Source organism: Sorex fumeus, unplaced genomic scaffold (assembly GCF_029834395.1).
Source record: "Sorex fumeus unplaced genomic scaffold, SorFum_2.1 ptg000098l, whole genome shotgun sequence".
Taxonomy (NCBI): domain Eukaryota; kingdom Metazoa; phylum Chordata; class Mammalia; order Eulipotyphla; family Soricidae; genus Sorex; species Sorex fumeus.
Window position 1 is genome coordinate 6,795,147 of NW_026606155.1, and position 24,342 is coordinate 6,819,488.

General features: G+C 41.5%; 1 protein-coding gene across 9 annotated transcripts in view; it reads right to left on the minus strand.

Moving 5' to 3' along the window:
* The window catches only part of ZC3H14 (zinc finger CCCH-type containing 14), a 58,201-nt gene that overhangs the window by 17,518 nt on the left and 16,341 nt on the right, over positions 1-24,342 (minus strand). For 5 of the 9 annotated variants that reach the window (XM_056133711.1, XM_056133707.1, XM_056133710.1 and 2 more), the window contains 4 exons: positions 22,015-22,175; positions 21,340-21,440; positions 19,593-19,748; positions 322-396 (listed from right to left, as the gene is read on the minus strand). In XM_056133711.1, coding sequence (XP_055989686.1) covers positions 322-396; positions 19,593-19,748; positions 21,340-21,440; positions 22,015-22,175 — 493 coding nt within the window. The remainder of the gene's footprint in view (positions 1-321; positions 397-19,592; positions 19,749-21,339; positions 21,441-22,014; positions 22,176-24,342) is intronic. The other 4 variants (XM_056133715.1, XM_056133709.1, XM_056133713.1 and 1 more) reach the window with 1 other exon arrangement.

Below are 24,342 nucleotides of genomic sequence, written 5' to 3' on the forward strand. Positions count from 1 at the left end.
AGCAGCTTAGGGAAATAGCAAGTTAAGCAGAAGGAGAGACTCAAGTCATCAAGCCATTCTGAAAGCAGGAAACGGAGTCAAAAGTTCACATTTGAGGACATCGTGTCAAAGTAAGAAAAATTTCAAATGAGGTGGATATACAAACACCAGAATGCAAACGAAAATAAAAATCTTGTCTCCTAGCCCTACTAAAATAGTTTCACAAATCTACGGCTCTAGGGAAGAATCTAATTGATACAAGATACATTAAATGAGGTGTAAGAAATGGAAAGAGCAACTGAAAATGCTAGATTACAACGGAAATTTAAGATTACTACCGACCTTGACTGAGTTGCAGATTTTCTGCCATTACTGGGTCAATTTGCAGTCGGGATAACAATTGCCTCTGCTGAGTTCCTAGAATATAAATTTTAACACTTCACTAAGGTTAAGACACAAAATCAGCACGTTCCCCAAAAGTCAGGTCCAACTTGTTGACAAGTCTTATAAAATCTTTAGTAACACAAACTGTTAACATCTATAGACCAAAGCTCTCTAAAACAAAAACGTACTGAATGAACCAAAAAGTAAAGTTTAGGACATCCCAGGTCTCCATAGGATGCCAGTTTTCTTGCATTAGAAGAAACAACACACCGCGGAATTAAAAAAAGACAAACTCTGGGAGGCAGTTCAGTTCCTCTATCAACAAAGCATGGAAACAACCATTTCCATCTCCCATAAGAAGATGCTCAGCTAAAATATCAATTCTTGAGGCTGGAGTGATAGTCCAGCAGGTAGGGCGTTTGCCTTGCACACGCTGACCTGGGTTCGATTCCCAGCATCCCACATGGTCCTTTGAGCACAGCCAGGAGTAATTCCTGAGTGCATGAGCCAGGAGTAACCCCTGTACATCGCCAGGTGTGACCCAAAAAGCAAAAGAAGTAAATAAATATCAATTCTTTAGCAAGATTATACTCCCTCAGTTATAATGCCAAATAAGAATGAACAGTGCAGAACTGACTTTCTCTACCTTCAATCTGATGGTAAGTTCTTTGAGAAACGAATAGGTTACACTTCTCCAAAGCTCACACTTCCCACTGCTTAGCTGATATTGGGTACTAACTTGCCAGTTGAAAATGAAAGTACTGCACCACAATGTTCAAAGAGGTGTGATGGACAAGGTTCCAAATACTGCAATATTAATAAGATGCTTGCATGGTAATTCTTAGTGTATCTGTTTCCAGTGGCTTCACAAGCACTAGCATCTGTATAAGTATGTACCCTGGCCACCTCTGTCCTGCTACATTTCATTAGAAGGTATTTTTAGGGGTAGGGTTAAGAACTCCAGAATCACACACATCTACCCCCAGCCCCACCCCTACACATACACACCAGCACTTGCATGCCCCATTTCTCCCCCTGCCAAGTACCAACTGGCCCAATTCATAGTTTATCATTTGGCCCAAATCACATTGTTAGGCCCCACAGAAAAAAAATATGTTTTAAACTTGAAAAGCGAGGGGCAAGAGCAATAGTACAGCAGGTAGGGTGCTTGCCTTGCACGCAATCTACCTGGGCTCCATCCCTGGCATCCCATATGGTCCCCAATCACCACCAGGAGTGACTCCTGAATAGAGCCAGGACTGACTCCTGAGCACTGCCGGGTGTGACCCAAAACCAAAAATAAATAAATCTGAAAAGCTATAATGAATTCCAACTCTTACCAGGTATTTTCTTTGTAAATGTTATATTACTCTTTAAGTGGTATACAAAAAAATAAAATAAAATTCATCTCAAAATGATCAGGGTAAGAAGAGAGTATATATACACTGAGGAACAGACCTGAAACAAAGACGGCATTTGTTCATAGTAGTATCTTACAATGTAGGAGAGGTAACAGGGATAATGCTCTTCTGATCCAAATAGTAGGTTCAAACACTCAAGTACTACAGCAGATCTTTTTAAGAGAGGCAGTAAAAACGAGGATAAAATTCTGAAAATACCATTTTGGGAATGGAGAGATAGTACAAAAGGTAGAGCACTTGCCTTGTATACAGCTGACCCAAGTTAAGAGTCCCAACTCCCCAAACAGGTCCCCTGAGCCCTGCCACAAGTGACAAAAGTACCGAGCCAGGAGTAAGCCCCGAGCACCAGCGGGTATATCCCAAAGACAAACAAAGAAAAAGAAAACAGCATTTTTAAATAATTTCATTTGATACAGGAATGACTGTTCTACAGTTCAAGCTTTGCTTCACTCTAAAGGCTCGTGCATCTTTAAAACATCTTTTTGGAGGGGCCAGAGAGATAGCACAGCAGGTAGGGAGGGCTCTTGCCTTGCATGTGGCTACCCAGGTTCGATCCCCTGCTAGGTGTGCCTCTCCACTCCCCCCAAAAAAATATCTTCAGAGACATACAATATACAGGGAAGAATGCTGATCAGTTCTAGGCTCTTAAGATTGAAATCAGAGACCAACAATACTGATCTATAAAGGTCCATAAAAAATTGACATTCTCAGTGACCTGCTGCTTCCATGTAAGAACTTGAGCCAAATTAGGATATGTCTTACCTAAAGGTCAGCCCAGACTCAGAATTTACCTTTCTCAATGTTTCTAAGGAAGCCAATTATTTTTACATCAGTTGTCCTTGACTGTGACTCAAAATCTACTTTCTCTTGAAGGTCTTTGAGCTCTCTGTTGCATTCAGATGTTGAATATTCATTCATTTTAATCTCCAAAGATGAAATCTTTGCTTCATTCTGTGACACTCTAACATTTAGATCAAAAAGGTTTGCTTCCACTGTCAAAATTGCTGCTTTCATTCCTTTAATTTCATTTATATCAGTAGATATTTTCCTTAAAAGATGGGAAATATTATCTAGCTCATTCAACGCACATGAGGAACTTGTTACAGAACCTAAGTCAACTGGTTCTGGTGAGAAGAAAATTGGTAAAGATGGTGATGGAAACCTTGAAGACATTTTCATGAAATTACCTCTTTTCCTTAATATTTGGTAATTTTTCCTTTACAGCCCATTAACTTGTTTCATCAGAAGTAAAAGCAGTGATTAAGCTGCCACTTTAAGTATCAAGAGTGAAGAGGATTTTAAAACCTATAATTGAAAAGACAGGGCCATACATTTCTAAAAGTCAAAGTAAATTAAAAAATGCTAAACAAACCAGACCAACGTTTTCTTTCCTACAACTAAGAAGCCGTAATACATAGCCCTCCGTATCCTGTAAGACCTACTTAAAGCTCCTCTCCAGACACTCAACCCTATTATTACATAGGAAACAATTCTGGCTTATGATTGGCTGAAAGGAGATGTGACACAAAAAGAATTTTTCTATTATCTACCTCATATGACAGCAGCACTTACCATCTGAAGCATATTTAAACAACAACTTCAAGCTTCATTTAGTTTATTTCAAATCCTTTTTTGTTAAATCAAGTAGAACATTTTCCTGGAAAACAGTCTAGGAAGGACTACAAAGACAGTGCAGGGGTCACAGCCAGGCTTCAATCCCAAGTACTCCTACAAGCACCACCAGCCACAGAGCCACAGAGCCAGTAGTAATCCCAAGCATACACTTCTAGGTGTGGTCCAAACGCCAAAAATAAACCCTATTTTTTTAAATGCAGAAAAAAGTGTACAATATATTTGGTATTTCCTTTGCGGGGAAGATAATTAGACATAATCACAAGATGCTTAAGAAATACATGTCAGGTTGAGGGTGACAGTGCTGGCCATGTACTGCTGACCCTTGTTCAATCCCCAACACAGTCCCCCAGCACCAGGAGTGACCCCTGGACAGAGTCAGGAGTAAGCCCTCATTACCACCACTAGACACAGCCCCAATATGCCCTACTACTCAAAAAAAGGTCATAATAATGGAATTCAACTGAAATGATCTGAATTTGAAGATATGGGGAAAAAAAAAACATGATCTTGGTTTGATACTCAGATACCTGACCTCTAATCAGATACGAATTTTCTCCCATTCTGTTGGTTTTCTTTTCTTCATAATATCCTTTAGAACACAAAAGCTTTTAATCTGGATAAAGTCCAATATGACTTTTTTCTTTGATAATCCATACTTTTTTTTTCAACAAAAGTAGACTTTTGTCATACTTTTGGTGAAGACACTATTTCCTTACCCCAGTTATTAGCATTAAATACATTTTCCTTAAGAATTTTACTTTAGGCCAGAGCAATAGTATAGCAGGTAGTGTTTGCTCTGCATGCAGCGGATCCAGGTTTCCAGGTTCAATCCCCAGCATCCCATATGGTCCCAAGGACCACCTGGGTGCAGAGCCAGGAACAGCTGGGCGTGAGCCAAATAGGCACAGAAGGAAAAAAAATATTTTAGGGGTCGGAGTGATAGCAGTACAGGTAGGGAACCTACCTTGCATTCAGCTGCTAACCTGGGTCAGGTCTCAGAAATCTCATATCTTCCCCCAAGCACCACCAGGAATGATTCCTGAGTGCAGAGCAACCAGCAATAAACCCTAGGCACTGCCAGTGTGGCCCAAAAAAAAACCCAGAATTTTATTTTAGAGGCCTGATAGGTAGGGCACCTGTCTTGCATGTGATGGGCCAGGGTTCAACCCCCAGTATCCCATATGGTCCCCTGAGTGCCACCAGAAGTAATTTCTGAGTGCAAAACCAAGAGAAACCCTGAGTAATGGCTGGGTTAAGGAGCCCACGCCAATTGTACAGCAGGTAGGGCAGGCAGCCCTGCATGCAGCCAACCCAGGTTCAATCCCCATTCCTGGCATAACATGAGCCCTGCCAGTAGTAATCCCTGAGTGCAGAACCAGAAGTAAGCACTGAACACTATTCTTTGTGACCCAAAACCTTTTCATTCACTTCTATAAATGGTCCAAGGGCTCCAACCTTTAAAAAAAAAAAAAATGTGCCTACCAACTACCTTAGGACTGTTCACTGAAAACAGTTTTTGCTCAAAAAAAAAAAAATTGTTGCAAGCCTTGCTGAACCTTAAGTGATCATAAATACACTGGTTCAAGGGGCTGAAGGCACTTGCCTTGCATACAGGCCAACCCAGGTCTAATTCCCAGCATGCCACGGGGTTCTCAAAATCCCGAGAAGTGATTCCCTGAGTATGAGCCAGGATTAAGTGCAGAGTAACACCAGCTGTGACACAAAAAACCGAAAACAAATAAATGTATTCGTTCATTATGGAATCAAGTGTTATCCCACTGGTTATTACGTACACTCAATGTCAGCGCCAGAGAGTTCTATATTACTATAAATCTGTAGGTGGTTTTGAAGTTTAGAAATATGTGCTCCAACTTTATATTTATTTCAACAGCTCTGGTTACTCTCAGCCCTTTTTTATGTCCACATAAATCTTGGGATCAACTCATCAACATTTCAAAAAAAGTCAACAAGAATTTTAATAGAAGCTGAATTAAATTAATAATCTGCGGGATGTTTTCATCTTAATGTTATTGTCTTCTAATCCATTAACACAAACACCTACCCGTGGCTTTAAGCATGAGAAAGTTCTTTCTGTTTCTCTTCCCTTCTCTTCTTCACAGTTGCTATTGCTACAATAGCCAATGGTCTTACACACTTGGTTGTGGTACTCCAATACTTGGCAAAAGTGCTCTCCTGGGATCGCACTCCTTTGGTCGTGGTGCTCATGCATTCTGGTTGCAGTGCTTACCAGCAGTCACTGTGGCACACACAATCCGTGCTCACGCCAATGATAACTCAATTCTGCTGTGAAGTCACATACACCAGGCTAGTGACTGGACCCCTCACACTTTTGCAGCATGTGGCCCCAGACAACAGAGCTGTCAGTGTAAGATTCAGGCGTGTGGGTGGCACTAGTGATCAAAGGCATGGCCTCTTACCTGCAGCAAGGCAGGTATGTTTTAGTCACTGAGCCATACCCTAGACTCCCCAAGAAAAGTAATTTTTACTTCAGGTTACCTTCCAAACACCACATAACACAATGTAAGTTGTCCAAGACAAAAAGATGCAAGATGACATACACAATTCCCATTAGCCTTTCTAGAATTCTTACAAAAATCTGTAGGTATCTGCTTCCCAATTAAATACATGCCATTGTATAGTAAGTAAAGGTGCTAAAAGCTATGTAAGAATCTTTATTCAGGGGTCGGAGCGATCGCACAGCGAGTAGGACGTTTGCCTTGCACACAGTCAACCTGGGTTGGATTCCCAGCATCCCATATGATCCCCTGATCACCGCCAGGAGTCATTCCTGAGTGCAGAGCCAGGAGTAAGCCCTGACATCGCCGGGTGTGACCCAAAAGGCAAAAAAGGCAAGAAAAAAAACCTTTATTCACTTCTCCATTCTACTTGTAGTTTCATCTAATTTTCAAACAGTTAGGTAAAATTTTTCAAATTTACAAAGCTTCAGAATCACAATGAATTTTTAAATAGCCCTGACTTCTGTAGTCTACAGTAAAAGCAAGTGTCACCAGAAAACCACGGTCCACTAGAGGGCAGCAAACACAACTTCAATGAGAGCAGGAAAGTAATAGCAAATCCCAAGGAAACAAGGATATGAAAGGGAGCCCACTGGAAATGTTGCCCACCATGCCAAGGCCAACTTAGATCACAAAACAAAAGATCCTTTCATTGAGTCCAGTATCCAGCTGAATAAAAAGTGTACAAAACTTAAAAGAAAAATGGATGTAGAAAAGTGAAAGTCAGCTAGTAAGCGACCAAGTCTTGAATGGGCAATCTGGTACACAAGTCTACTTCATAATCATTTTCATTTTATTTCCTCCAATGAGATATTAAGCAAAATAAAGCAGGTCAAGTTATACAGTGCGATTCCTATTGTATTTACACACACACATATAATTTAACTTTTTAGGAGATACACATGTGGAAAAAGTTGTCTAGAACTATATTTTAAGTATAATTCTTCCCTCTATAGAAGGCAGTAAAGAGAAAAAAAAAGGAAATTTTCTTTTCTGGCTATAAAGTCTTTACTACAAATCACTCACTGTTCTTCCAGTTCAAAATGATAGTGAATAAATATACATATATTTTTAATAAGTATATTTTTAGCCTTTCCTGCAGAGTCCATAAAAATGAACAACTTAAAAAGGGCATATCATAACACACCCACAGCAACGATTTCCAATCTGGGTTTATAAAAGTATCCACTGTGGCATTAAATTATCAGAAGCTGTGTCAGTTGAAAAAAACATCCCCCAACTCTGTTCATTTCAGCACTATTCACAATAGCTAAACTCTGGAAACATCTCAAGTGTCTAAAAACAGACAGAGAGAAAACTTAGTCTATATATTCAATGGAATACTTTTAGTTTTAAGACAAAAAATAAATAAAAATTAAAAAATTAATCTGCCACTATGTGGATGTAATCGGTGAGTACCATGATGAGTAAAGTCAGCCAGGAGGACAGATATACAATGATCCTTCTCTTATCTAGGACCCAAAAAAGCACAGTAAGAGATTATCAAAAAGGCCAAAAGCCACAGAATCAAAGATCCAGAGTTTGGCAAGGGCAAGGGATGGAGGGGATGGGATCCTAGAAGGACACTCGTGAAGGGTGCTGAAATCTTATGTGCATGAAATCCTATTGTGAACAATACTGTAAATCATGATGCCTGTAATTAAAAAGAAAATATATATATATATCAGAAATAATTGCTAACCTTAGCACCATGTTTTCAGAAGTTCTAAAATATGTTATCAGTAACTACATTAACGTAAATGAAATACAGAATCCACATCTGTTCCCCCCCCCTTTTTTTTTGCAATACTGGGTTTGAACCCAGGATCTCATAAACGTAAGCCAAAAGTTCACAGAGCACTGAGTCATATCCCCAGGCTACAGTGTACACATTTCAAACATTATTTCAGGACTGGAGACACTGGTCAGGGCACTTACCTTCTATGCACAGAAACCAGAGTTCAAATCCCAGTACTGTATATTCCTACCTCCCCCCGTACTGCCTGGCCCCAATACCACTGGGCCCGAGCAGCAGCACAATGAACCACCCTGCCAATCAGCTGAATATCGCTGAAGGCAGACGCAGGGTCCACTGAGTACTGTTTTGATGGGAAAAAATAAAATTATTGTGGGATTCTTGTCCGGGAGCTGGATTTTATAGTCTCTGAGTCTTGGCCATTGATGGGATTACACAGTCTTCTGCCCCCGTGCCTGGCTGTTCCTCGCCGGAGCCCCTTGGAGGGAAGCGGGTTGAGCTTTCCTCCCCGCCCGACCAGGGCTCCAGCAGCCGAAGACCTCCAGGACCAGCCACCACCATGCTGAGACCACTCTCTGCACACATGAAGGTACAGGCAGAGGGACAAAGCCACACGGGTTCCGGGGCCGAGATCTCCAAGCCTACTCGGATTGGAGTCGAGCATCTTCCACCCAGATCCTCCAAATTCCAGTAGGTGGGGGTCACACCCACCACCTGGCCCCCTGGCACCGTGTAATCCCATCAACGGCCAAGACTCAGAGACTATAAAATCCAGCTCCCAGAACCGCGTGGCCGCATTTGCGGCCTTGCAACATCTTATCAGGACATCTTTTATGACATCTTATCATCTCATTCCTACTTTGGACAAACTTGCAGGCTATCAAATGTAGCCTGCCCACAGGGCAGAGTCTGGCAAACTCCCCGTGACGTACCAAATATGCCAAATACCAGTAACAATGATGGGTCTCATTCTCCTAAAGAGCCTTGAATATAATCTCAGGGCTAGGATGAAAGAGACGTTACTGGGGCCTGCTCGAGGCAATCGATGAATAACAGGATGATGAAATGAAAATGAAATGAAACTGTGGGATTGGGGAGATGACTCCAGAGGCTGGAAGGTGCTGGCCCCACATTTGCTTGCAGGAGTCCAGCCCCAGAGTCCCTGTGAGCACCATTGGAAGCTACCCTGAACACTGCTGAGGCCAAAAAAAAAAGTATTTTAGTATTTTAAAAAAATAGAAATAGAAATAGCACTAATTTTGAAATGAAGGCTATGATGGGATACTTATCATAGATGAAAACTTCCAACCTCTTGAAAGCAGAAAATAATGGACAAATATGGACAGAGTGAAACAGCCACCAAGAGGGTCCACAGAGATAGAGCAGGTAAGGCAGCCTAGCTTCACAGGCTTCGTGACTTAACTCGGAAGACATGCCAAGTCAATGAAACCCACAGATTCACCAGTCTTCAGGCTGAAAATTCTGGAGCCCGAGTGGGAAGAGGAGCAGGCCAAAAGCCATACCAGTTCTAAAGATTCTGAAGCTCCTGATCAGCACCTCCAAATTCCAGTAGGTGCACAACAAATTAGAAGTGAAAATAACAGAAGTCCACTAAACTCAAGTGAAAAGAAAAAATACAAAAGTTGTTTCTTAACTAGAAACAGTTCAGTAAATCTCAGACAACGACTTTACTAACACCTCTGAGAGAAATAATTTTCACAAATTTTCTGTTACTATTTTTTTATAATTCCACTTACCATTTCGTTGAAAAGGCAATAAAATAAATTTATGCCTTCCAACGGGGCAGGCTTGGAAATTCTCAGGGTGGGAAACTGAGAATTATAGAGAAGGTCACATTGGTGGTATGACTGGTGCTAAAACATTGCTCAAAACTGAATGATGAACAACTTTGTAAACCATGATGTTTAGGGGCTGGAGCTATAGCACAGTGAGTAGGGCATTTAGCTTGCATGCAGCCAACCCGGGTTCAATTCCCTGCATCCCATATGGTCCCCCGAGCACCACCAGCAGTGATTCCTGAGTGCATGAGCCAGGAGTAACCCCTGTGCATCACCGGGTGTGACCCAAAAAGAAAAAAGAAAATAAAAACTAGGGGCTGGAGCGATAGCACTGCGGACAGGGCATTTGCCTTGCACGTAGCAGACCCAGGTTCGATTCCCAGCATCCCATATGGTCCCCTAAGCACCGCCAGGAGTAATATTCCCTTCCACTCTTAAGTTTATGTGGTGGCAGGAGTAAGTGCTATAGCAAGTCTTAAACAGAGCGAGAGAGCAACCAGTTGGGAGAGCAAGAGGACAGAGGCTGGGCCAGGCAGGTGGCTCAAAGGAGCAGCGCACATGCTTTCCATCAGGAGACCGAAATGTGGTTCCTCCCAGAAAACAAAGCAGCTACTGGAAAGGAAATAACGAGAAAAAAAGGAAACCCAAAGACTGAACAACACGAAACCAAAGACCCAGGAGACTGTAATAGTACAGGTCAGGAGCTGGAGAGCTAGTGCAACAGGTAGGAGGCTTGCGCTGCATGCAGACAATCCAGGTTCAATCCTCGGCACCACATATGGTCCCCTGAGCAGAGGGTCCTGACACCAACATGTGTGGCCCCAAAACGAACAATAACAATGAAAGAAATAGTGGCCCAAGCATATTATTACAGACATGGGAAAATGCCATCAACAGAAGCATTTAAAAGTGGGTCTCTGGGCTTGGGGCAATAGCATAGTGGGTAGGGAGTTTGCCTTTCTCTGTCAACCCAGGTTCAATTCCCAGTATTCCATCGGGTACCTCAAGCCTGCCAGGAGTGATCCCTGAATCACAGAGCCAATGTTCCAAGCACAGCCGAGAGTGGCTCAAATGAAAAATAACAAACCAAAATAGTGGTGGCCTTAGGGAACCAGTGAAAAGAATGAAGCAAGGCATGTTGCTTTTTAAAATTTTTTTAAACTATTTGGTTATGTTCTAATTAGCAAGTATTATAATGATTTAACTTTCCAATTTCCTACAGTGAACATAAATTTTAATATAAAAAACTTTATTCAAAATGTACACACATTATACATCATATGCCAAGCAGGAAAAATAAAAGTATATCCATGCCTAGATATACTGAAGTGAAACTGCAGAACACCAAAGACAAAGAGATCTTGAAAGCAGCCAGACAAAAGGATAGATCACCTACAAAGGAATGACAGACAATTAGAATGACAGACGTCTACTAAACAAGGGAACCCAGAGGACAATGGAGTAATATATGCAAGGTGTTGAGTAATAATAAACACAAGGTGTTGAGAGCAATTATTAATTCCAGATTTGGGTATCTAGCAAAACTCGTGCAAAAAAACAAGAAAAACTACAATGAAAGGTAAATACATTTAGAGGTTAAGTAGATTAAAGCTGGGAAGGGAAAAAAAAGTCAAACTCAGATAAGAGCTGCACGGAAAGTTTAGTCCTGGCTCTGAACTCAGGAATTACTACTTCTGGGAATTCATGGCTCAAGGAACCATGTGAGATATGGGATGTCCATATTGAAAGCAGGTTCAATGAAAACACCCTATCCACTGTACTATCTTTCCAGTCCCTTAGCTCTATGATAATTTAAGAGATAAATGCCTAAAGTCTAAGGAAAAAGAAGTCCATTAGGGCCTGGGGGATAGTACAGTGGGTAGGGCGTTTTGCCTTACTCAAGACCAACACAGGTTCAATTTCCGGCACACTCTATGGTCTCTCAAAACGCTGCCAGAAGTAATTACTGAGTGCAGAGCCAGGCCCTGAGCATCATGGGTATGACTCAAAAAGACCAAAAAAAAAAAAAAAAGTCATCAAAACCAAGTAGCTGAGGTAAATATTATTAAGCATCTATATTATCAGATAAATCTGACATTAAGTTATATTTTACTGATCATAAATTAAAAAAGGTTCATCAGAAAAATATATCTTTAAATATCTGTATATAGAAGAGTCAAAGTAGAGTGGGTAAGGCATTTCCTTGCACGTGACCATCTAGGTTCCATCGTTGGCACCCCGTATGGTTTCCAGTGAACTGCCAAGAGTAATTCCTGAGTGCAGAGCCAGTTAAAAATATGTACAACACTTGGGGTCAGACATGTACAATGGGTAGGGCACACAGTCTGGCACAAAGCCAAACCAGGTTCTATCCTGGGCATTATACAAAGTCCCCTGAGCCCACCAGGAGTGAGTCACAATCACAGAGTCAGGAGTAAGCCCTAAGCAGTCAGGTGTGGCCCCAAAACAACAACCATCCCACCCCCAAAAATGTACACACCTAGGTTAAGAATTACTTTTTTGTTTGTTTGGGGGCCTCATCCTGTGATACTCAGGGGATATGCATGGCTCTGCACTCAGAAATCACTCCTGTTGGGACTCAAGACGTCATGTAGAATGCCAGGGATAGAACACAGGTTGGCCACATGCAAAGCTAAGTTCTCTACCCACTAGTAGCCCCCGAGATCTTTGTAATTTAGAAATAACTGAAGCAGGTACCCAAGAAAAAGTATAGTGAGCAGGGCACTTTCTTTGCACACAGCTAACCGGGTTCAATCCCTAGTACCCCATATATTACTCAAAGACTGCCAGGAGTAAACGAGCACAGAGCCAAGAGCACTGCCTGGTATGGTCCAAAAACACAAACAAAAAACCTGAAGTAAAAAAAGTCAGAAGGAAACATTAAGATAAAATTTTCCATTACAATGAGACACCGCAAGACCTTTTCTCAATTACTGGTTAAGTTGTGCAAAAACTCAGCAACCCCAAGACCTGAACAACTAACTGCTGAGTCTATCTGTTAATTCAGAAATCTCAATTACAGTCCATCAAATTCTAGTCCATTTCCTCTGAAATGCACAAGAGTAAAAAAAGTGACTGTTAAACCAGAGGGATAGTGTAGAGAATAAAGCACTTGCCTTGCATGTAGCCAACTGTGGATGAATTCCTAAAACAGCATATGATCCCTTGAGCCAAACAGGAGTGAGTCCTGAGCAAAGAGTTAGGAGTGAGCCCTGAGCACCACTAGGTGTGGTCCCGAAAGCTAAAAAAAAATTCTCTACACCCCGAAAAACAATGTCTTACCAATTTGCAAAGAACAATACATAAGATCACATTATCTAACCACACAATAATTAAGTCAAAATTATACAATAAAAAGAACATGGGGGAACAACAACTAAAATCTTTATAAAACCTAAATGAAAAGACACTGCCAAATAACAAGAGTCAAAGATAAAAGCACTGGGCGCATATGCCTGAGCCTGTGTGCTGCTTGTGCCCGCATGGCCGAGTACATGCGGTGCCTGAGAACATGCGTCGCCCGCATCTCCCCTCTTGAGATGTATACTTTCATGCTTTCCTATCAAATGCTGGGATGTGTGTAGCGGCGCTGTCCACCCTTGGAGAAGCCTGCATTCTCTTTTGAGTATGTTACTCTGTCTCTCTTACTTTCCACTCTCTCCCACTTTCTCTTCCTTCTTCACTTCAAAAATCCTCCAAATAAAATGCTTTACTTCAAAAAAAAAAAAAAAGATAAAAGCACTAGCCAGAGAGATACCTGAATGGACAGGAATATATACACTTTGCAAGACACCCCAAGTCTGATTCCCAGTCCATGATCTCCCACGCACTGCCAGGAGCAATCCCTAAGCACCATCAGATGTGGCCCAAATGTGCTATGCACATAAAAAAAAAATGCTAATACAAGGCTGGAAGGATAGTATAGTGGGTGGTGTTCACCTTGCACACAGGAAACCTGGGTTCAATCCCAAGCATCTCCAAGCACTGCCAGGATTAATTACTGAGTGCAGAGCCTAGCGTAACCTCTGAGCACCAGCAGTGGGGCCCAAAAACAAACAAAAAAAAGAAACGGGGAAAAGAAGATGCTTATAATGAAATTATTAGCATAAATTACTATTCTTAAACATTAGAAACAAATGAGTTACACTACAAATGCTTCTGCATCTTTGATAATTTTCTAGACAACAGATATTCATTATAACTGCAAATATTAATGCTTACAATACTTAAAAGGGCAGGTATTAAAATCAGAGCTAGTACCAGTAATTTGGCTTGGTGGAAAACATAAGCTTTACATGTTCAAGGTCCTCAGTTCAATTCCTTCCTGACAGCAAAGCAAAATAAACAAATAAAAATTTATGAATCAGAAAACAAAGACAAAAAAGACAATCAAGTCAGACTAGGTATTAATTTTAAATTGCTGTGAGGACCAAGCACAGTGGTGTGGAAATGGAGGGAGCATGAAGCCCAAAGCACTGAATCGAGGGCCTTACTTGAATCCACCCTAACCTTACTGAAAAGACCAGAAGAAAAACAAACTTTCAATGATAGACATAATTCAAGACAAATGGGGCCGGAGCAATAACACAGTGGAGAGGACATTTACCTTGCATGCAGCCAACCTGGGTTGACTCCCCAGCATCCCATATGGTCCCCTGAGCACCACCAGGAGTCATACCTGAGTGCAGAGTCAGGAGCAACCCCCAAGCATCGCCAGGTGTGATCAAAAATGCCAAAATAAATAAATAATTCAAGACAAAAATAGCCCAAGTATCATGAGGTGGATAGGCAAGTAAAGATGCATCACCAAAGAGAGAAGAGAAAACTGAAAGCTCAACAGCTCCTAAGCCCATACGTAGAATTTTGGGCCAGAGCAACAGTACAGCAGGGACCTGCACACAACAGACCCAAATTTAAACCCCAAATTTAAGCCAGAAATTATCCCTACGTGCAGAGCCAGGAGTAAGCCCTGAGCACAGGGACCAGAACATTAGCATAGGCAGGTAGGATGTTTGCCTTGCACACGTTCATGTCTGATCCCTGGCACCCCATACGGTGCCCAAGCCCACAAGGAGTGATCCATGAACACAAAGCCACCAGTAATCCACGAGCATGAACAGGAGCAAGTCCTGATCAGAGCCGGATGTAGTGCATAAAAGGGAAAAAAAAACCCACCAAACCAAAACTAAAAACAAAACCAAACAAGTCATGAGCACAGCTAGTGTAACCCAAAACCAAAAGGAAAAAAAGAATTTTTTAAATTCTGTCACAAAGTTTGGTATAACAGTACAGATGTGGCCCACGGCGGGGGGAGAACAAACACCAAACCAAAACTAGAAACAAAACCAGAACAAGACATGATTACAGCCAGTGTAACCCAAAAACCAAAAGAAAAAAGTTTTTAAATGTCACAAAGCTGTAAAACAGTAATTAAGGGCCAGAATTGATAGGGTGTTCGCACTGCACCCGGACAACCCTAGTTTGACCCTCAGCATCCAGTATGGTCCCCGAGCACTGCCGAAGTAATTCCCGAGTGCAGAGCCAGGAGTAACCCCTGAGAAGGAGAGGCAGGGGGGAAGAGAAGGGGACGAGAGGGAAGGGAGAAAGGGAGGGAGAAACAATCTGACCACTATCTGACCTTATCTATACCATAAATCTTTGGGTGGGGGGTGATAGATGGAACCTGGGGACACTGGTGCTGGGAAATGGACACTTGTGGAGGGATGGGTATTGGAATTCTGTATGACTGAAGCCAATCATGAACAGCTTTGTAAGGGTCTATTTCACAGTGATTCAATTTTAAAAAGTAAAAAAAAAAAACACGTTAATTAATGGCGTGTGCAAGAATGTCACTTTGCATTTCAAATAAATGTAAAGATAGGACTGGAATGATAGTACAGAAGGTATGGCATTTGCCTTGCACAAACCAGCCTAGGTTGAATCCCCAGAACCTTATGGTCCCCAAGTCTCACCAGGAGTGATCCCTGAGTACAGAGCCAGAATCAAATTCCAAGCACTGCTAGGTGTGACTCAAACACCAAAACAAATGTAAAGATAATTAACACTCTTTCAATTTTTTTGAACCTCTTAAAAATGATATGAAAAAAGATGTAACAAGTTTATGGGGCTGGAGCGATAGCACAGTGGGTAGGGCGTTTGCCTTGCATGCGGCCGACCCGGGTTCGATTCCCAGCATCCCATATGGTCCCCTGAGCACTGCCAGGAGTAATTCCTGAGTACATGAGCCAGTAACCCCTGTGCATCGCCAGGTGACCCAAAATGGGAAAAAAAAAACATAAAAAGTTTATGGTGTAATCAACCTTTATAAGGCAAACACTCATATAAAACCAACCATGAGGATAAGAAAACAACTGGGCCAAGGAGATGTAAAGGGCTGGAGCACAAGTTTTGCAAGGGTGAATCCAGGTTTAGTTGCCAGCATCACATAGTACACTGAGCACCATTAGGAATAACCCACAAGAACTAAGCCTAGAATGGCCCAAAAAAATTAAAATCAAACTGCTGTTCACCCCTAAAGCTTCCTGTCTTTTAAACACCGTATCTAGAATTCTCAGGCTGCTGACCTAGAATGTACCAGAGACTGTATTTAGCCTGTTCCATACTTGGTGCAACTCAACCTACATACTCCTAACAAGCTGAATGACAGATTTAAAATTCAAATATTACTCAGGCCCAAATCCTCTGGGACAAGACTTAGTATTCAGAGGCACAAAATGACTGGGTTCCCTCTTTATTTTTATTATGCTGGAAATCAAACCCAGGATTCATGCATGCAAAGTATGTGCTCTACTGAACTCTACTGGCTGGTTTTCCCACTATAAAAAAAAGATTTGGGGCCATATTTGGGGCTCAAAGGGCTCAAAAGCTTACTCTGTGTAAGCTCAGTACAGGTCTTATTTTCAGCATTGCCTGGTCCCGTGAACATCACTGGGTGTGAGCCCCTCTGACCTGAAACAACATTTCAGGGGTAGAGGATGAGGCCCAGTGATAAAGTGCATACCCTGTTCTCAGGAAACCTGGGTTTGACCCCCTGTACCCCCACCCCACCACCCAATACACACAGAGACACATACACATACAAAAAACACCACTTAGTATGTAATTCTAACATTAGAATTTCAATTTAACTAGCTCTAGTAACTCTAAAAGATGCTTCCTGGGGCCAGGAAGCAAGCCCAAAGGACAGAATGCATGCATGCTTTGCATTCAGGAAACCTGGGGTTCAACCCCCAACACCCTATAATTCCCTCATTCTAACATGAAAGTGATCCCAACTGCCAGATGTGGGCCTAAAATTAAGAAAAGACAAGACAACAAAGAATACTATTTTATATAATGTGGACAACGTATTATTTTACAACTACAGTCCTACACTGCATAATCACAGATTTAATGACTTTTTCTTATATGGTTAAAAAAACAATGGAGTCCAAGCATTACACAAAACCTTTTTTTTTTTTTTAAATGCGCAAGTATACTAAAAAAACAAGGTGCAGGACTGGAGCGATAGAACAGCAGGTAGGACAATTACCTTGCACATGGTTTACCCGGGTCTGACTCCCAGCATCCCATATTGTCCTTCCCCCCCGCAACCACAGCACCTCCAGGATGTAATTCCTGAGTGCAAAGCCAAGAGTAATCCCTGTGCATTGCCAACTGTGACGCAAAAAGGAAAAAAAAAACAAGGTGCAACTATCAGTGATGATAATTAATGTGGTAAAATAACTTGTGGACTGTAGTACAAGAACATGCTCAGTTTCAGTAAGACTTTATTTATAACAGTGCATGGGGCGGGCACACAGAGCACCACTGACCCGGGCTGTGACAGATCCGTATATGGTCCCTGAGCCCTGCCAGGAGTAAGCCCTGAGCCTGGTCACTGGGTGTAGCCCCAACACAGACACGGTGGGGAGGAGGGAGCAGGTACTTATACTTGCACTACTTAGTCAGTCAGTTACACATTCTTTAAAAGAAGAAAAAAAAGGAAAAAAAGCATAAATGATTACTCTGGTCTTCAGGACAATGAGTATTATACTCTAGATAATCAACAGCACTGTAGCACTGTCCTCCCCATTGTTCATTGATTTGCTCGAGCGGCATCAGTAACGTCTCCATTGTGAGACTTGTTGTTACTGCTTTTGGAATATCAAATACACCACGAAGAGCTTGCCAGGCTGCCGTGCGGGCGGGATACTCTTGGTAGCTTGCCGGGCTCTCTGAGAGGGACTGAGGAATCAAACCCGAGTCAGCTGTGTGCAAGGCAAATGCCCTACCCTCTGTGCTAAAAGGGTTTAAATACATAAAATACATTCATGAAATCATGAAACTTTAGTTTTGGGGCCCAAAAACACGGCTGTTGTGGTCAGGGCTTGCTCCTGGCTTTGTGCTCAGAGATCACTCTAGTGGTGTTCAGGTGACCTAGAGTGTCAGGGATAAAACAGGTCAACCACAAGCAAGTGTCCAACCCATTAGACTACCTCTCTGGCCCTTAAAAATTGATATGATGAGCTTAAGTTTATAAAAATTTTTATCCATATGAAGCTCAAATCCCAGATCCCAGCTGCTCTTCACAAACTGATCCATTTGTCTTTTAAAATTAGTATCCTTCAGCTGTTTGGGGTTTTCCTGTTCCCAGGTACATTAATGACTGGAATTGTGCACAATGCTGATACGGCAAAATGCCAAAGATCTAGAGTAGTGGAACACCTTGAGGTGTCAGACTACTCTTGGCTCAAAGCTCAGGGATTGGTCCTGGCCGTGCTTAGGGAACCATGCAGTACCCAATATCAAACCCAGTCCTTCCACATGCAAAACATGCTCTCTTGAACTACCTCTGCAGGTACTCAAAGATTTTTCCTTTTTTTTCACCTGGTTTGGGGCCAAATCTTGGTGGTCATTCCCAGCTCAGTATTTAGAGGACCATGCAGTGCCAGGGAATGTACCTAGGCCTCCTGCATGTCAAGCATGCACAAAGCCCATTGAGCTATCTCTCTGCTCCTTCCCTCGAAGACTAGTTTTGTAAAAGCACAGAAAAATAAAGGGTAGAAGAAGGTTTCATGAAACAAGAAAATGTGAGATGAACCCCAAAACAATTTAAAGGGGATGGTTGAGGAATGAAAAATTGTTATTCCAGAAACATAAAAGTATGTTAGAAGTAACATACTAAGCATAGTTTTGGCAAGGCTTTTAAATTCAAGTCCTAGCAAAAGAGAAAAAGAAGAAAATCTTTTCAGACGGAAACAGAAGGAAAGGTTGAAGAGTAATGAGGAAGAACTGGGCAGACAGGGCCAGCTAAGAAAGCTGCCAAAAGAACAAGCTCAAGGAACCAGTCCCAGGCAATGCGAGGGGATGGGCGGGAGCACACAACAATACAATATAAAAATCACATGAGCCATACTTTACACACAGGAGAATGTTCCTGCAGGAGAGTTGGGATCCAGGTGGGGGTGAGGAAGCATAAAGATAGGCTGTAATGTCAGGCACAAGGAGATAAAAGTAAGGCAACTACCACACTGAGGCTGGTCTGGCAGGTCAGAGGCGGGATACTGAGAAAGGGGCAGTTTTAAAAAATCTTAAATTTAAGAGAATATGGATGAGGTTAATCAAAAAAAAGGGGGGGGGGGAGAAGAAACAAGGGAGCTATATACATCTTTAAGAAAGAGCTAAAAGATCAGAACAGCAATGTAAATATTAAAGCTGAATGACTGGATTCACTGGAATGTTATGCTATTCTTTCCACTTTTGAGAACCCCCAAAATTTCCACACCCAGGAATATAGGTGCTCAGTGGTAGAGTTCATGCCTTGAATGTATGAGGCCCAGGGTTCTCTCCACCAAAAAAAGAAAAGCACACATTTTTCCATAGTAAGATATTTTTCATTCTAAAGTGTTAGGCCTTCCTCATGATTCCCTCTCATTTTATTTTCAGGGACGAGTTGCACACTTTCTCCAGTGAGAATAACACTTTATGAATACCACTAAAAAATACTTAATGTCTCATGAAAAAAGTGTAATAGAAAATGAAGCATTTAAATTATTACCTTGACTTTTTTCTATATTATCTCCTTTTGTTTCCTCTTCTTTAATGGGGGAACTTATTCTGGGGTTTCTGCTTTGTCCCTGGACCATTTCTGCTAACAATTCTTCTTGAGAAGTTCGAGTTCTGGGAGCAACTGGAAGTGTCTGTTTCTGAGAGACTTATATAGGAAAAAAAAAAAAAGCAAATGCAATTAATATCATCAAAAATCAAAAATGAATGTCATATTTAACATATGCTTCCTTTGGCCTAAACATATGATTTTGAAAAAGCCCTAAGTGGCAACTTAGTTTTTTCTTATGCTGTTACTCTTATGCTATTACTCTTATTAAATCACAGTAATTTTTTTCTTTGTTGGGAAGGGAATACAGATCCTGGAGGTGTAATAATACCAGACCGAAAGCAGACTGGCAAAAGAAAGCTCCTATTCCAACCTCCTGCTCTCAAGCTCCACTTAACAGTATGGTAGTAATATATCAATATGGATATTAGACAAATCAGCTATTAAACTTGGTAAGAAAAAACTATACTCCATCTCAGTAAAAAGGCCAATAATTAGTAAGAAGCAAATAAGTTTCAGTTTTATTTCTTGCTATAACAATTTCAATTTTTAATTCAAATAAGAAGAATTTGAAAACTCTAACAAAAAATTTAATACCTGGGGCTTGAGAGAGTATAGTGGGTAGAGTGCTTGCCTTGCACATGGCTGAGCTGGGATAGATCCCCAGTACCATATGGTACCAGCAGGACTAATCCTTGATCACTGAGCCAAGAATAAGCCCTGAGCACAACCAGGTCCCCACTCCCTAGCCCCAGAGAAAAAAAAAAAAGCTAAATAAAATATGTGCAAATATAAATTTTAGAGTGGACATAGTTATCATACCTTATTCACAGAACATCCACTTACAACTGTAGTTTCTCAAACTGCTCAAATCTCCTTTTAAAACTGCTGTTAGGGCCAAAGCAATAGTATAGCATGTATGGTGCTGTCTTACATGCAGTCGACACAGGTTCTATCACCAGCATCCCATATGGACCCTACTAAGACCCACCAGGAGTAATCCTTGAGCAGTCAGGAGAAAGCCCTGAGCACAACAGGATGTAACTCCAAAACCAAAAATAAACTTCATCTCTTTCTAGACATCTCGCCAGCATCTTTATTTCACACCAAAGTGGAAAGCAATTATTATAGCTTACTCAAGAATTACAGAAACTTCGGTCCGCCCTTCACGCCCTACCGAGGCCACCAGTTGCCCCCCACGAGCGGCTCTCCAGCATGGCCACGACTCCAGAGCACAGAAACCAATTTCTTAACTATCTGACTTTCAGTAGAAATACTTCCAGGGTCAATAAGTAAAATAGCAGAAATCCAAAACCAACATTTAATTCTTGAACCCAGCTGTAGAAAGCAAATCACTTCACAATGCTTTTTCAGCATGTCTGATTGGGGGGAGGGGGGGTAAACTCTAAATAATAGTGGTGAATCTTTTATTGAAACAATGAATCTAATCAAAGCAGATAGAGTGTTAACTAGAATTCATCTGCCTCACAGGGACTGGGAGGGGTGAGGGGTGGGGTTTTATTGGGGTTCTTCATGGTAAAAAATAAGTATTGGTAAAGGGAAATGTGTTTGATATTTGCATGACTGAGACCTAAACCTGAAAGCTTTGTAACCTTTCCCACAGTGATTCAATAAATAAATAAATTAAAAAAAAAGAATTACAGAAACTTAAACATAATAATTTACTTACCTGTAGAATAGTTAGTTGTTTTTGTTACAGATTCTTGGGCTTCAGAGATAGCCTTCAAAATCAGATTCTTGTTAGCTTGTTTAGAAGGTGGAAGTGACGGTCTAAAAAAATGTCAAGGTACCGTGATTAAATTTTAGATCTGGGCACTTCAAATGCTAATCATTCATTCTATCCTTCCTTTAGGTTTTGCACAAACTAACTTGGCTCCAGAGTGGAAACTTCTGTCATTAAAACAAACAAAAAGAATCTAGGGACTGGAGTAGCAGCTTAAGTGGTGTAGCACATACCTAGTATGTGCAAAGTCCTGAATTTTATCCCTGGTAAGGCATGGCCTGCTGAGTACAGCCAGGGGGAGCCACATGATGGTCCACACTGTGCAATGCAAACTTCTGCAGAATCATCAGGTCCACATCAATGAAAGACACCTAGCACCCTAGGCATGACCACTTAAAAACTACAAAAAATATTGAATCTGGATCCAACTCCTTTCCACTTCATGCAAATTTCCAAAATCCTCTGCAGTTCTTGAGCAGTCCTTCTTTCATCACTGAAAGTATTTCTCAAATGGAAAGTAGCCTTTCACTGCTATATTTTTTGTTTTCATGACATTCTCTTTAAGAACCCCAGAAAACTCCATCAGGAATTTAAGACTAATTTATGGATATGGGCAGGTACCTCCTTTCAGGCTTTGCTGGCACTGACACGCTGCTGGAGATGCTTCCTGTGCGGGACCCACAATCATCATCTTCCTCCTCCTCTTCTCCATCATGATTGAACTTTTTTACTTTAACAACTGAACTTACCACAGGCAGTTTTCTCTTCCGAAAGTTTTCTTCCTGCAATCAGATAAATTTACTCTTACCTAGACTCAGAAACAATCAGGTTCTACCAGAGAATATATCTGCTCTTTAAGGAAAAGCCAATCAAGTTGGAGAGAGAGTATTAAGAGTACGGTGAACGCCTAACACCATATATTCCCTTGAGCATTGCCAATTGCATCCCTGGAGGCCCTAAGCACAGCCCAAATTAACAGCTGGCACTACAGGGATCAAACTACTAGCCTGACTACTGGAATTGGTGGGATGAGCACTGAGTCTCCTACACACTACCAAGGTAGATCTTCATCCCACAAAAATAGAAAACCCAATCATACTAAGAACAAAGAGAATAATTTCTTATAAAGATGTCCTAGTTTTTTATAAAAACATTTCCTAGTCTGTAACATTACTACTGTAATTACACTAAATTACAATACTAATGTAGTTATACATTAGTATTGTAAACCATGATACCTAAAATAAATTTGGGGGGCCACACCACACCTGGCTAGGAGATTCTCAAGGCTTATTCCTGGCTCTGGACCACACCTGGCTAGGAGATTCTCAAGGCTTACTCCTGGCTCTGGACCCAGGGATCACTCCTGGTAGTGCTCAGGGAACCATATATAGTACAAGGAATGAAACCCAGGAGGGCTGAAAGCAAGGCAGGCAACTCACTTGCTGTTCTTTCTGGTCCATGAAAAATATGTATCTACATATACATATATATTTTTAGGGGCTGGAGACCAAGTATAGAGTAGGGACATGGCCGACCTGGGCTCAATCCAAAGGATTCCATTTGGTCCCTGAGTTTGTCAGAGTACAAAACCAGGAGTAAACCCTGAGCATCACCAGAGATGGCCCAAAAACAAACAATAAAATATTAAAAGGGAAAAGAAATCTATATTTTTGACCAGAGCCATGGTTCAGTGGTAGGGTACTTGATTTGCACACAGTTGACCATGGTTCAATCTCTAGTACCCCGAGCCTACCAGGAGTGATCCCTTGAGCACAGAGCCAGGAGAAAGTCCTAAGAATCACTGGGTGTAGCCAAAAAAAAAAAAAAAACCCAAAATGTTTATTTCCTTGCATATAAGGCTGACAAAAATTTAAAAAAAAGTATATAGGTATTTAAGATTTTTGTTTTTTGGGCCTCATCTGGCTTTGTACTCAGGGGTCACTCTTGGCAGTGCTTGGAGGACTGTACACGGTACTGAGGACTGTGAACCAGGATCATTCACATACAAGACAAGTGCCTTAGCCCTTGTGCTCTCTCCACAACCCCTCATTATGTGATTTAATTTTCTTTATGCATATTTAATGTGTATATACACATATATACATATATATATTTGGGGCCACACCTACAGCTTACTCCTGGCTCTGCACTCAGGAATCACTCCTGGCAATCCTCTAGAGACCATACGAGATCTGAAAATTGAACCTAGGTCAGCCGCATGTAAGACAGGCAACCTGCCTGCTATACTATCTCTGGAACCCTAATGCATACACTTTTATGTAAAATTTTAAATACATATACTTCCAAGTTTCTTTCAAAAAAATATTAGTATTCCATAGTCAACTTTTAGGCAATCAGAGCCTTCCATTCCCTTATAAACAGCATGTAACACTCCTAAGGAAATTAGTAATATGGAGTTAGTTTACTGTAGTAACTGCACTGCACTGTCCTCCCGTTGTTCATCGATTTGCTCGAGCGGGCCCAGTAAAGTCGACACATTACTGTGTTTGGCATATTGAATACGTCACAGGTAGCTTGCCAGGCTTTGCCGTGCGGGCAAAATACTCTCTGTAGCTTGCCGGGCTCTCCAAGAGGGGCGGAGGAATCAAACTCGGGTCGCCCTGGTCAGCCGGGTATAAGGCAAACGCCGTACCCGCTGTGCTATCCTCTAAGATCAACCTAAAACCTCTCTCAAAATGATATGGGGAATTAAAACCATCTCAAATATTAATAGCTCAGAAAAAAACTAATCAAGATATAAAGTATCTGTAGAAGTCAGTGATAGAAGGGAAATCTGGTTGAGATGACCTACTGAACAGTACACTGAGCATTTGTATATTTAAGTATCAAAAACTGCTAATTTTCTGACCAGAAAGACAGTGCATTGAGTAGGCAACTTGCCTTGCATGCCATCAACCCAAATCAATACCTGGTACCGGGGCTGGA